General features: G+C 33.3%; 1 protein-coding gene across 6 annotated transcripts in view; it reads left to right on the top strand.

The window, feature by feature from the left end:
- The window catches only part of VPS13C (vacuolar protein sorting 13 homolog C), a 182,293-nt gene that overhangs the window by 51,597 nt on the left and 115,998 nt on the right, over positions 1–14,698 (top strand). For 5 of the 6 annotated variants that reach the window (XR_003516050.1, XM_027572704.2, XM_027572703.2 and 2 more), the window contains 9 exons: positions 1,559–1,688; positions 2,243–2,337; positions 4,579–4,721; positions 5,539–5,731; positions 6,822–6,936; positions 7,542–7,678; positions 8,617–8,740; positions 10,616–10,733; positions 14,053–14,182. Coding sequence is in view for 5 of the 6 variants with exons in the window: in XM_027572704.2 (XP_027428505.1) it covers positions 1,559–1,688; positions 2,243–2,337; positions 4,579–4,721; positions 5,539–5,731; positions 6,822–6,936; positions 7,542–7,678; positions 8,617–8,740; positions 10,616–10,733; positions 14,053–14,182 (1,185 nt within the window). In the remaining variant the exon portion in view is untranslated. Of the gene's footprint in view, positions 1–1,558; positions 1,689–2,242; positions 2,338–4,578; positions 4,722–5,538; positions 5,732–6,821; positions 6,937–7,541; positions 7,679–8,616; positions 8,741–10,615; positions 10,734–14,052; positions 14,183–14,698 lie in introns of those variants that run through there. The other variant, XM_027572707.2, reaches the window with a different exon arrangement.

Genomic DNA, 14,698 nt, shown 5'->3' with positions numbered 1-14,698 from the left:
CAAAAAATATCTCAAAGCAAAAGAGAAACACAGTAAGCGCTTGGATTAACAATATTATGCCTATGTCTGACAAGAATTCAAGATATTGGTGACTAAGAATTGATTTGCTTTTGCTGAGGCTTTGTGTTCATGAACATTTTAAAGTAAAAAGTTTAGTAACAGGAATGAAATTGGTAGCTAACATTTTCTTGATCTAATTTGCTGGGTACCGTCAATTCTGAGGAAAGTACTATTTTCTTCAGCTTATATCAGCAAAGTAAGACAGAGAGGTTAAATTGTCTAAGTTCTACTTCTGAAAAATATACAAAAGTACACTAATCTTCTATGCCAAGAGAATAAAGAAGTTAAATATTATTTAAATATTATTTCATATAGAATATAAAGTGATCAGATATATAGTTCTTATTACATTTCTGACTGCTGAAAATGGATTGGTAAGCTTGACAAAAGATAGTTATGGCTAAAGTATAAATGATGAAACTTCGATAGTTTTGTTCACAGATGTATACCTATTCCCCTTTTTAACATCTCGTTGTTAAAGAAGAGAACTTACTTGGGCGCCTGGGTGGCTCAGTTGGTTAAGCATCTGCCTTCGGCTCAGGTCATGATCCCAGGGTCCTGGGATCGAGTCCTGTGTGGGGCTCCCTGCTCAGCGGGGAGTCTGCTTCTCCCTCTGTCCCTCCCCCCCAACCCCTGCTTATGCTCTCTTTTGTACTCTCTCTCTCAAATAAATAAAATCTTTAAAAATAAATAAATGAAGATAAAGAGAACTTACTTAACTTAGTTTAAACTTCTCTTTACTAATTCAACTTTTTTTTCAACTTCTCTTTTGGAGTATTTCACCTTTTGTTACACAGGGAGGCTTGCAATAGGTTACCAATGTACTACTAATTTAAATATTATAATATTTAAGTGGGAAAATTATTAAAGTTTACTTAGGGAGTGAGAAGATAGAATCCAAATTATTTATCACCTTTCTTCTATTTATTCTCTGTTTTCTGCTTTTTAGTTATTCATCTATATTTTAGTATTTCAAGGAGTTGCAGAAAATCAAGCCAGGATTTATTGAGAAGAGAATGAAATGAGATTCAAGGACTATCTGTTTTTATTTATATTTGACCCCTCTCCCATGTCCATTGTTAGCAAACCAGTAATGTATATGAATTCTGAAATATGATTGTTTTAAACTAATACTTCTGAGTGTGGAAGCATCTCCTTTATAGAGAACTTTTCATTTTATAAATCTGCAGTCTTAGTGGCTGTTAACTTAAATATTTGGAAGACATATTGCTCAAAAAAATTCACTTAAAGCCTTTACTGTATTTCTGTTAAAATGCAGCATCATCAAAATTTGATCAGTAGGTGTGTAAAGTAAATTAATGGTGGAACTATATTAACCAAATCATGTTGAACCCCATTTCAGAAGGCTTTCTTGACCGTTTTTAACGTTAGCGTTAACGTAGTGTTAAAATAATTAACCATTGTTTTTACCTGGCTATACCTGAAAATGAAGAGGGCATTTACTCTTCAATTAAATTTAAAAATGTTTACTTTTCAGGTGATTCGATCTGGGCAAAAATTAAGGAAAAAGTCTACTGACACAGGCGAGAAACGTGGAGGCTGGTTTAGTGGGTTTTGGGGTAAGAAGGAGTCTAAGAAAAAAGATGAAGAATCTTTGATTCCTGAAAGTAAGTTCCAAGTCGGATAATTTATTGTACACTGATAAGTAAAAAATATATAAATTCTATTTTAGCCAGTTAGTGGACTTTTACGTTTATTATAAGCAAATTAGTGTAAAGGTATAAGCAAATATTTCAGGGTGGAACATGTCTGGGTTTATCTAACTAAATTAAAACTTTGATATTTCTGAGGAAATTATTTGTGTGAAATTTTATAAGTTTGAATTCAGAAATGTCAACATCTGACATTTCTTATTGTTACTTTTTACATGGATATCAGAAGTTTCACTTAATTTTTAACGTACTTAGGGAATTCTAAAATCCTTATGTGAGACCAGAATTCCCTTAATGGTGTCTCTTTGCCTTTTCTTGACATAAGCAAGCAAATGCATGATGTTTGTTTTAAGTAGGCACAGTAGTATATTAGTATACACAGTATATATATCTTACTGCTTTTGCTTTAGCATTGATTTTAGGGCACTTGTTAGTTTGGTTTGATTGTTTTTATTGTATCTGTAAAACTGAAGCAATTGATTTCTTAAAATACTGTCCTTGCTTTGTAGCTATTGATGACATTATGACTCCAGAGGAAAAAGATAAGCTCTTCACTGCTATTGGTTATAGTGAGAGCACCCACAACTTAGCTTTACCCAAGCAGGTAATTATTTTTTAGGTGGTTTAAGAAATATTTTATTTCATTTTACTGTATTATCTTGAATTGGGTTAAATGAGTTATTGATTTTTATAAAAATGTTATCATTTGTTTTTTCTCACAAGAATGTGTGAGAAGAATTGGAGTAAATTCTTTTTTAAATGTTTGATAGAATTTACCAGTGACATTATCTGGTCCTGAGGTTTTCTTTGTCGGGAGGTTTCTGATTACTGACTCGATCACCTACTCGTTATTGGTCTGTTCGGATTTTGTATTTCTTCATGATTCAGTCTTGGTGGATTGTCCATTTCTAGAAATTTATCCATTTTTTTCTAGGTTGTCTAATTTATTGGTATATAGGTGTTCATAGTAGTCTCTTATGATCCTTTGTACTTCTGTGGTATCAGGTGTAATATCTCCTCTTTTACTTATAATTTTATTCACATGTGTCATCTTTTTTTCTTGCTTAGTCTAGCTAAAGGTTTGACAGTTTTGTTTTTAAAAGAATCAACTTTTGGTTTTATTAATCTTTTCTATTGTTTTTTATTCTCTATTTCATTTAGTTCTTCTCTAATTTTTATAATGTCCTTTCTTCTTCTAACTTTGGGCTTTGGAATGCCTGGGAGGCTCAGTTGGTTAAGCTTCTGCCTTTGGCTCAGGTCCTGGGATCGAGTCCCGCATCGGGCTCCTTGCTCGGCGGGGAGCCTGCTTCTCCCTCTGCCTGCCACTCCCCTGCTTGTGCTCTTCCTCTCTCTGAAAAGTAAATAAGTAAAATCCTTAACTTTGGGCTTAGTTTGTTCTTCTTTTTCTAGTTCCTTGAGGTGTAAAGTTGTTTATTTGAGATCCTTCTTTTTTCTTGTATGAATTTATCACTATAAACTTCCCTATTAGAAGGAAGATGCTTCTGCTGCATCCCATAAGTTTTGATGTATTGAGTTTCCATTTTTGTTTATCTCATGCTGTTTTTTTATTTTCCTTTTGATCTACTCTTGATACAGTGGTTGTTCAGGGGTGTGTGTTGTTTAATTTCCACATATTAGTGAATTATGTAGCTTTCCTCTTATTAAAATCTTATTCCATTGTGGTTGGGAAAGATACTTGATATAATTGATACCTTCTTGAATTTTTTGAGACTTGTTTCATTGCCTAATATATGATCTATCCTAGGAAATGTTCCTGTGGGCTTGAGAAGAATGTTTATTCTGCTGCTGTTGAGTGGAATGTTTTGTGCATGTCTCTTAGATCCCTTTGGCTTACAGTGTTTAAATCCACTGTTTCTTTATGATTCTCTGTTAGGATGAGCTATCTGTTGTTGAGAGTGGGTTATTGAAGTCCCCAGCTATTGCCATTTATTTCTCTTTTTAGTTCTGTTAGTATTTGCTTTATGTATTTAGGTACTGTAATGTTGGGTGCATAAGTATTGACAAATCTTATGTTTTCTTGATTGACTGATCTCTTTATCATTATATAATGACCTTCTTGTCTCTTTTGACAACATTTAACTTAAAGTTTATTTTCTTCTGATTTAAATATTGCTACCCTTTTTGAGGAGAGTTACTATTTGCTTGAAGTATCTTTTTCCATTCCTTCACTTTTAGTCTATGTGTGTCCTTAAAGCTAAAGTGAGTGTCTTTCTTGTAGGCAGCATATCATTGGATCTTATTTTTTTTTAAATCCATTTTGCCATTCTTTATCTTTTTATTGGAAAATTTAATCTCCCTACTTTTAAAGTAATTATTTAGGTAAGGACTTACTGTTGCCATTTTGTTAATTTTCTGTTTTATGAATCTTCCTCTCTTAATGTCTTCCTTTACGTTTTGATGAGAATCAACTCCCTGCTTCTCTGTTCTACCTTGTTTTGACCTATTTTTTCGTCAGGATTTTTTTTTTCCTCAGTGTTTTTTTAACCCTTCGAAGACATCAAGCAGATGTTCTCTATATTTTGTCCAGTTTTTGAGCCAGAGGATTGGTCTGAATTAGTTTGCTTCAGTGAAAGTTGGTGAATTGAGTCTTTATGTGACAAAATATTTTATCAAGTTTCATTTTTATTATCTCTAAAACTAGGGGAAATGAATTTTGGATCTCTTGTAGTTGTCCTTTTTGAACAATTTTGTAATTTTGTATTGAAGTTGCTAATGTTCTTTTTGAACATTTAGATCACCTTATAATTCAACAAATTTAAATAAGAAATTATTAAAGAAACTAATAATTAAACTATAACTATTTTCATTCAATCTTTTTGTTTAGTATGTTGCCCATATAATGACACTGAGACTAGTCAGCACGTCTGTCACATTAAGAGAAAACAAAAATATCCCAGAAGTACTGAAAATTCAGATAATTGACCTGGGCACCCAAATATCTCAGCGACCAGGAGCACAAGCACTTAAGTAAGTTTTAAAAAGCTTATTATTTCAGTTTTTATTTCTAGATATGACTTGGCCAAAAAATAGTGTTATTTAGCATTAAACAACTTCTTTAGTTTCTTTTCCTTTTGTGTGTCAGATGGTCTTTTTATATTTGAATTTGTTTTGTTACAAAGCTGTATGAGGAGTTCATCATTTATTCTACCCTCTGTTCTTTCCTTTAAAAAATTTATTGGATACTGTTAAATTTATCAGTTTGATACTATGAAGGCTAGCATAGGAACATTAAGTTTCTGTTTTTAAGAAGTTTATGCTGTAGATGTTAAGAGAGGATAACCAAAAAGTTAATAATATAAGAATTATGTAACATATTAGAGAGCTGTAGGTGAGAAGATGGTGTAAAGTGAAATCCTTGAGGTTAATGCTACACAAGCTCAGCTGCAGAGGAGAATAACTTGGGTTAGAAGAATTGGGATTTAGGGTAGCTGAGTAGAAAGAAAAAGCAGGGATGAGGGTGTTTTCAGGTGACATGAAATAGAGGGTTGAGTTCCCTGAGTGAAGTGTAGCTTACATTCATGTAACAGTGATCATCAGAACTTCTGTAGTGTTCAGGAGTTGGCCAAAGCGGGTTTCTCATGCAGATGAGAAGAGCCAAAAACCAAAACAAAACCCCAGATTGTATGGGTAATTAAATGCCCGGCCAAGGAGTTTGGACTTTACCTTGGGTAATAGGTATAGTACTGGCTCTCAAAGGAATTTTTTTAAAAGGAAAATTTATATTTTAACCCATTATGTTACACAGCATGTTAATTATATTATTTATTTACTCACTGGATTGTAGGGTGGAAGCAAAATTAGAACATTGGTATATAACAGGTCTGAAACAGCAGGGTGTTGTACCGTCACTCGTGGCTTCCATTGGTGATACTACCTCATCCTTGCTTAAAATCGAGTTTGAAACCAATCCAGAGAATAGCACGGCTGACCAGACTCTGATTGTTCAGTCTCAGCCTGTGGAGGTCATCTACGATGCTGTAAGTGCAAGGAGAAAGTCAATCTTGATTAAACCTATCTTATACTTCTGACATATGGTGTTCTTATTTTTCCTTTTATACCTAACATTTATTTACTTAGCAACTAAGTTTACTAACACTTTTTTCTTGTTTTAAAAGCAGTACATGCTTACCAGTTAATTTTACTTTTTCATATGCTGTCATTTTTTTTCTATTGTACTTGTCTATGCTTATGTTAAAGTAAAAAAAAAAAATCTAATATACTATTCAAAAAGTCTGTGTTGGAGTGCCTGGGTGGTTCAGTCTGCCTACCACCCCCACTTGTGTGTGCACCTGTGTGCACTTACTTTCTCTCAAATAAATAAAACCTTTTAAAAAAAAAAGTCTGTTTATTGTACCAACTACTCCCAAATAGTTATACACTGACTTCTTGTTCCAGTTCAGTTTTGCTTATTTTCCCTTTCCCCTAAATATCTGGACCAATTCAAATTGCTTTACGAGTAATAAAAGAATTTTAAATATTGTTCATATAAAAAAAAGCATTAACTTTAGATGTCATTGAAAATGCTGGCTCAAGTTCTGTATCTGTGGTTCCATCTTTTATTCAAATGCTCTTAACTTATCTCAGGCTAGCCAACAGGATCACTAGTCATTGCATCCCTTGTAAGTTCGTCCTACTCTGTTGTTGAGAACCGTGACTTTTTTTTTACTTTACAGTTTAGAAGTGTAGTCACAGGCAGGGTTTAATTTAATTTTTTAAATTAAAAAAAAATTTAAATTGTGGTAAAATACATGTACTTTACCATCTTGGCAATTTTTAAGTGTATAGTTTAGTAGTAATGTCCATTGCTATATCAACATGACACCTTAGAACATACAAAGTCACCTTAATGACATGCACACATTTGTTGCCTCTCTAGTAAGCTTACTTGGGCTATTCCTTTTTTTAGATTTTTTTTTTCCACCAGAGAGAGATGCAATAGGGCAGAGTATCTTTGGAGGTATCTCCTAAGTTTGGAGCCACAGTTGTTTAGAATTAAACTGAAACTTTAAAATTTATAATATGGAAAGTACTGTGTATAGCGTGCTTATATTTTAAATTACTTTACAGAAAACCATCAATGCAGTGGTTGAATTCTTTCAATCAAATAAAGGATTAGATCTTGAACAAATAACATCAGCTACATTAATGAAGCTGGAAGAAATTAAAGAGAGAACAACTACAGGTAAAGAACTTATCTGCATAAACATCAATGAAATTCAAAATTTTATCTATTCTAATGAAAACTTTGTGTGTAAATCTGGTTCTAAAGAAACATACTTTTATACAGCATGGTCTCTAAACTCAAGCCAAGTACTTTATGTGGTTGCTTAACTAAAGAAATGATGAATTTTGGGGCGCCTGGGTGGTTCAGTCTTTAAGCGTCTGCCTTCGGCTGGGGTCATGATCCCAGGGTACTGGGATCAAGCCCCGCATTGGGCTCCCTGCTCGGCAGGAAGCCTGCTTCTCCCTCTCCCACTCCCCCTGCTTGTGTTCCCTCTCTGGCTGTGTCTCTCTCTGTCAAATAAATAATTTAAAAAAAGTGTTCAAAAAAATGAATTTTTCTCTCTCTGGATAAAATACTAGCTATGTTGGGTTTACTGTACTGTAATGATACGATTGTCTCCCATTGACCATATGCGGTTTCACCTTAGATGCTTAATTTTGAGGATAGTCTGTGAGAACTGATGCTCCTCCATAATACTTTTCAAGTGATACTCATATTCTTATTGTTAATAATATATTTACATATGTCAACTTGACCATCTAATCTTTTATTATTTCTTTTAGGACTTACACACATTATTGAAACTCGAAAAGTCCTTGATTTAAGGATAAATCTGAAGCCTTCTTATCTAATACTTCCACAGACAGGTTTCCACCATGAAAAGTCAGATCTTCTCATTTTAGACTTTGGTACATTTCAGGTAGGTGTATATCCATTTCTTCCTGCCCATTTTTGCTCAGGTTGGAAGCTAGCTATCTGACAGTTTGCTGTTTTTCCCTCAGAGTTTACTTAAATTAAACTTAGACTTATTTCTTCTTAGTATTTTGTCAAGACTAGCTTAGATTGAGTATTTTATCTATATTTTATGGCTATTAAAAAAAACATGGAAAACCCCTAAAATTTTCTGGAATGGTAGATGATTTGATATTGAGGACTGGATTACTGCTGTATTTTTCTAGTTGTAGAGAAGTACTCCTAGATGTCCAGAGTTTAATTGCACAGTGTTATTTGTTAATTTACTTATTTTGACGATAGGAAATTATACACATACTAATATACTTGTTATACCACTGTCAGCAATTAAATTGAGTAAGAGAACGCTAAGGTTTTGGGTGTTGAACCCATTAGAAATCCAAGCATCTGAGAAAAAGTGAAGATTTCAAAAAATATAGTCCCGAATGGATCCTTGCTTCCTTTGGGAAGAGGGAAAAGGAAGTGGAGGTTGAAGCTGAATTCTAATGGCCTGTTTATTCAGGTGATGTAATGAGAAGAAGAAGGAACAAAACCTGTGATTTCATGGTGAAGAGGTTAGGTTGTAGGGGTGCTGAGCCATGAGTTGCAATAACTGCTGAGAGCTAGGAAGAGTTGCATGTCTAGACAGATTCGTTGAGGTAGACAGCTGTGTAACTGATCTTCTAATTAATACAAATATGCTGAGCACCTAGTACCCAAACATATTAAAGATGTATACTGAAATATTATATTCCTAATAAAATACTTGAAAAAATTGTCAGAAAATTAAGCAGAACGTGAACTCACTAAGGACAGTGTTTTCATTTTAGTTAGGTTTTAAGAAAACACAACAAAAATATTAATATATTTTTCTGTTAAGAAAATTGAAGTTTTTGTCCATTTTAGCTTAACAGTAAAGATCAAGGTTTGCAGAAGACTAATAATTCATCTCTGGAAGAAATAATGGATAAAGCATATGACAAGTTTGATGTTGAAATAAAAAGTGTGCAGTTACTCTTTGTAAGAGCAGGTAAGCTTTTGCTCAATTTTTAGGATCTTGAAATTATGTTGAATAGCTTAGGTAAATATGTGTGCATGTATATCAACCCTGACAATGTTTTGAACACATATCCTGTTGGTCACTTAAGAAAACCAAATTGGAGCCCATCAGTGCAAATCATTGCCACAGGTAGAAATAGAGATAGAAATATGCCTATTCATCTTCAGGTACTTAGCACCGTTTGAATCTAGGTCCAGTCATTACCTATTTTGTTGTGATGTGACTATGAAACTGCCCAGAACACAAAAATAGGAGTTGCTATTGGCTTAAGTTTTTCTGTCTCGGTGCTTTTGGGATGTCTCAGTGTTGTCTTCCCTTGTTACTTTATTTTTAAATATTTTGACTGTATTAGCCTAGTCATTATTTCAGTAGTATTATAACCTACTTTTGTAGATATCTGACAAGTATGGATATAGTCTTAAAACCCTAAAGGTAATTAATTATTTTCCAAAAGTTATGGTGTTTGCTTAAGTAAAGAACGCTGGTTCTCTATACTTGTTTAGTTTCTAAAAGCAATAATTATTTGCTAAATATCCTTGAATTTAGCACTTTGTGGTAGGTCATTGGAAGAAAGAAAGTAACTCTATGCACAGAGTATATACTCTAGTAGGAATGAAGAGATTTATTAAAATGTAAATACATAATGCTTTATGTATTAATTCCTTGGAGGGAAGTACTTTTACACAGACCATTTTACACAGACCATTAAAACGGCCTTTTCTTTCATATGTACTTAATAATAATTGTTTGAGTTATAAGTGATAAAAGATGTTCAGTGATTGCCATCACTTAAGGTCTGTGTAGGATTCTGTTGGAAAGTCTGACTTTGGAACTTTTTTTTTTTTTGGAGGAAAGTGATTATTATACTTTTTTATGATAAAATCTTAATAAAACTCATTTTTGTTTTAGAATTATGTGCTAAACTAGTGTAATTTCTCTAAGGAACCCCAGAAACCTCTTTTTGTCCTCTGTCATTTTCTATTTTTTTTTCCCTTTTTTTACTGCAACCACCTACCTTGATCACTAATTCCAGAATCAGGGCAATAAAGTCCTCTATTTTTTTTTTCCTATTGGCTTTAAAATGCAAGATGTTATATAAACATCCTCCAAATAAATATTTACAATTATTTTTATATCACATTTTTTGACTCCTGTTGGTCTTATTTTATTAATTTTTTGTTTTTGTATCATTGTTTATTTTAATCTGTTGTAGGCCGTTTTGATTGTTCTGTCCCCCCATCACATATGCACTAATGCTTATAAACATGTTTGTATATAAAACTATTTCTTTCCCACTGATTTTTTTCCTTTATGTTTTTATTCCCTACTATAGACTATCCTTTGTCAGTACTTGTGAATCACTTCATAGTCTTTAGAGACGTAAGCCAGATTGATAGCCTAGACGTGATGGACCCAGGATGAGGCTAAAGAATGTCAAATGGGGTTAGAGTAGACATGGGAAAAAATAGACACTGAAATTCCTTGTCATTAATAACCCTCATTTTTAGAGCATGGGCGAATTTTAATTTTTTTCTCTGATGTGGACTGTATAATTTATTATAGCAAATTATTTTAGTATTCATAGAGCAGTAATAATCCAATGGGAATTGTTTAGTAATTAAGTGGGGAAAAGTGCCCACTTATTATGAACTGTTACTGCTAACTAGAAAACATTTTAAAATAAACAGTTACGATATTAACCGTCAATCTTATTTTAAAAAATAAAGGTCATTTACATATGCTGAAAGAAATAAAAATTAGTATTTATTGAATATGTTTGCTGTCTTCTATTAGAGTAATTTTTCACAGAATGTCTGAAAAACTAATTTAAAAATTTTTTTAAAGAGGAAGACTGGAAAAAGTGTCGATTTCAGCATCCATCAACTATGCATATATTGCAACCCATGGATATTCATGTTGAGTTGGCCAAGGCAATGGTAGAAAAAGACATTAGAATGGCCAGGTAATGTATTTCTTTTATATTATAAAATTAACAAGGCGAAATGTATCTGTATCAGTTACTGGATTCTATTTATTTATTTATTTATTTATTATTTATTTATTTATTTATTTATATTATGTTAATCACCATACATTACATCATTAGTTTTTGATGTAGTGTTCCATGATTCATTGTTTGTGCATAACACCCAGTGCTCCATTCAGTATGCGCCCTCTTTAATACCCATCACCAGGCTAACCCACCCCCCACCGCCCTCCCCTCTAGAACCCTCGGTTTGTTTCTCAGAGTCCATAGTCTCTCATGGTTCGTCTCACCCTCCAATTAAAGAACTAGATTTGTGAAGGACAGAAAAAATGATCTTATAGCAGAAACACATTTTTAAGAAAATGTTTATTTGAATTATGTATCCCCTCTCTTATTTCAGAAGTATTTGGAATTTTATATTGTGTAATAGTTGGTTATCTGTGTTTTTGAATGGATCAAATCCATCAATTCAATATCAATAAAATAAAATCTTCAAAAATCAGCGATGTGGATGGAGCTAGAGATTGTTATGCTAAGCAAAATAAGTCAGAGAAAGACAAATACCATATGATTTCTCTCATATGTGGAATTTAAGAAACAGAACAGATGAATGTAGGGGGAAGAAAAAGAGAGGCAAAGAAGAAAACAGACTCAACTATAGAGAACTGAGAGATGCTGGAGTTGGAGGTAGGTGGGGGAGGTGGGTTAAATGGGTGACGGATATTAAGGAGGGCACTTGTGAAGAGCACTGGATGTTGTATGTAAGTGATAATCACTAAATTCTACTCCTGAAACTAATATTACACTGTATGTTAACTAACTGGAATTTAAATAAAAACTTGAAACTAGGGAAAAGAATAGAGGCTCTTTTGATAATGAAACCACATAAAATCTTGAGAATAATTCAAGGGAATGAAAAGTAGGAACTGAATTTTGAATTTAAGGAGATAATTATGAAATATTTATGCTGCCTTCTTAAAAACAGCCTTACTGAAATATTATTGACATTCAGCAAGCTACATCTAATTAAAGCGTACAATTTGATAAGTTTTGACATATGTATATCAGTAAGCTACATCTAATTAAAGCGTACAATTTAATAAGTTTTGACGTATGTATATATCTATGAAACCATCACTATAGTCAAGATAGTGAACACATCCATCATCCCTTCAGAGTCCTTGTGTCCTTTTATAGAGTTGGCCCTTGAACAATGCAAGGGTTAGAGGCACTAGCCCCCACCCCAGTCCCACACTCGCTCTTTTGAAAATCCATGTATAACTTTTGATTTCCCCTAAACTTAACTACTAAAAGCCTACCTTTAACTGGAAGCCTAATAATATTAGCAGTTGATTAACACATGTTTTGTGTATGTGTTATATCCTCTGTTTTTACAATAAAGCTAGAGAAAAGAAAATATTATTAAGAAAATCATAAGGGAGAGAAAATACAATTACAGTACTTCATCGTATTTATTGAAAAAAAATCTGCATTTAAGTAGACCCATGGAGATCAAATCCAAGTTGTTCAAGGGTCACATCTCTATTTGTGAGGGATATTTGTGCTTTCATTGTTTTTGTATCAGCGTTATCAGGGTGATGTTGGCCTCATGGAGTGAGTTTTTTGGAGGAAGTTGTGTAGAAGAATTATTTCTTCTCTATATGTTTGGTGGAGTTCATTTAGTGAAGCCATCTGGACTTGAGTTTTGTTTTTTGGGGGAGAGTTTTTAACTGCAAATTCAATATATTTCATAGATAGAGGGCAATTCAGATTTTTTTGAGTGATCTTTGGTAGTTTGTCTTTTAAGGAAGGAATCTGTCCATCTTAGTTTTTGAGTTTATTGTAATAAGATTGTTCATATATTATTATATTGCCTTTTTAATACATAGAGAATTTGTAGTGATGCTATGTCTCTCTCTCTGCTGATGTTAGTAGTTTGTACCTTTTCTCTTTTTTTCCTGATCAGTTTATCAGTTTTGTTGATCATCTTCTGAAAGAATCAGCTTTTGGCTTCAATTATTTTCTCTATTCGCCTTCTGTTTTTTATTTCATTGATTTCCACTCTCATGTTTGTTATTGCTTTTTTCCCCTTCTGCTTCCTTTGGGTTTCATTTGCTTTATTTTCCTAGGTTTTTTTTTTTTTTTTTCCCCTCACCTTTAAGGTGGAAGTTGAAAACACTGATTTAAGAACTTTCTTCTTTTCTACTATAGGCATTGAATGTTGTATATTTCTCTTGAAATACTCCTTTACTGTACCCCTCATATTTTGAAATTCTTAAGTCAGTAAGCTGGGGTATTTCTAGGTCTTCCCTCATTTGTTTTCCGTTTTTCATCTGTCTTTTGTTGACTAATGTCCAATGTCTTTTCAACCATTGTTTCATGTATTTTGTCCAACTTTGTAGTTATTTTGGGTGGGAGGGTTCATCCAGTCCCTCTATTTGAGATGCCTTTAGTTTCACAAATAATAAAGAAGCATCTTTACATATTTATGGTGCTTTCAACTTACAGAGTACTTTTGTAGAAAGTTCAATATTTTGAGACAGGAATAGCCAACCACCGGCCTCTTTTCGTGTGTGCCTTATACAGAATATCACTCTTCATATAATGGTTAGGCAGCTGTCAACTTGAGCTGCTCATGTTGGCAAGTCAAAGGTAAGCAGTAACTGGAAAGAACTTCCTGAGCAGCAAACAGCTGCCACAAAGCTATTGAGACAGATAAGCCAAGGCAGTTATGCTGAGTAGGGAAGCCGAGTAGAAGCAGGGGTCCAAAAGTAAGCAACTAATGAGAGCACAACAATGATTCAGTAGTGGGTAAAACAGATGTCCTTAGGGTGCTTATATTTTAATCAGGAGACATAAAATAAGCAAACATATATGATATGTCAGGTGCTGACAAGTACTAGAAAAGGAAATAAAGTGCAAGGCAAGGGGATAGAGAGTGATGGAGTAGATACTCTCAGATATGTTTAATATAAAATCTTTGATGCCAGGAAATAGTTAAAGCATGTATAGTGGTTTTAAAAATTAGACATTGTGTTTGAAAATATGTTCATAAAAATTAGTTAACTTTAAAAGGTTTGGCTGCTGAAGAGGGATACATTAAAATTATCTGGAAACTTGGCTTACGTAGAACCTTTCATTCTCTGACAATGTTGACTGAATGAGGCATTAGTTAGATTAAAACATGTCCAGAGTCACTTTGACTCCACAGTGTAGTCTCAAATCCATTCCCCTCCCCCCGCCATAATAGAGAGAAGCTGGACCTTAAAACCTTACAGTTGAATTGTATTTTTAGATTGAAAGTATCTGGAGGACTTCCATTGGTGCATGTGAGAATTTCTGACCAGAAGATGAAAAATGTGCTATGTTTGATTAACAGTATACCCTTGCCACAGAAATCCTCTGCACAGTCTCCAGAGAGACAGGTAAATAGATCTAATAAAAATGCTGCATTTTTACATATGTGTATATGGTGAGTTTTTTTCATCTTTCTATGAGCTAATTTGTTTTTGAATATTTTTTAGGGCCAGTTTCATTTATTTGATACACTTCTGAAGTTTAATGTTGTTGATTCTATACAAAAGTGCATATGGCATTGAATAGGGAAATTTTGAAGCCTGTTTTCACTACTCTTTAGAGTGGTGGTAGGAAGTCAGCTTTTAGAGAACAAAGGGAACAAAAAGACAAAGGAAAAAAATGTTTTACAAATTTATGAAATGTGTTTAAGTAAATTAGATACAAAAACCTCCTTAAAATGTTACAAAATAGAATAATTTGTATGTAATTTTCTTACACATTAGACTTAAAAGTTGTAGATAACTTTAATTGGAATTGATCTTTACAACATAAAAAAGGTGCTGAATTTCCACTTACTTTGAAATGAAATTTGAGAGAGCCCACCAATGCTGATACCATTTTCCAGGCACCTGTGATACAGTTAG

This window comes from Zalophus californianus, chromosome 6 (genome assembly GCF_009762305.2).
Source record: "Zalophus californianus isolate mZalCal1 chromosome 6, mZalCal1.pri.v2, whole genome shotgun sequence".
NCBI lineage: Eukaryota > Metazoa > Chordata > Mammalia > Carnivora > Otariidae > Zalophus > Zalophus californianus.
Note: the sequence above shows the minus strand (reverse complement) of the source record. Positions and strands in the feature narration are given on the sequence as shown.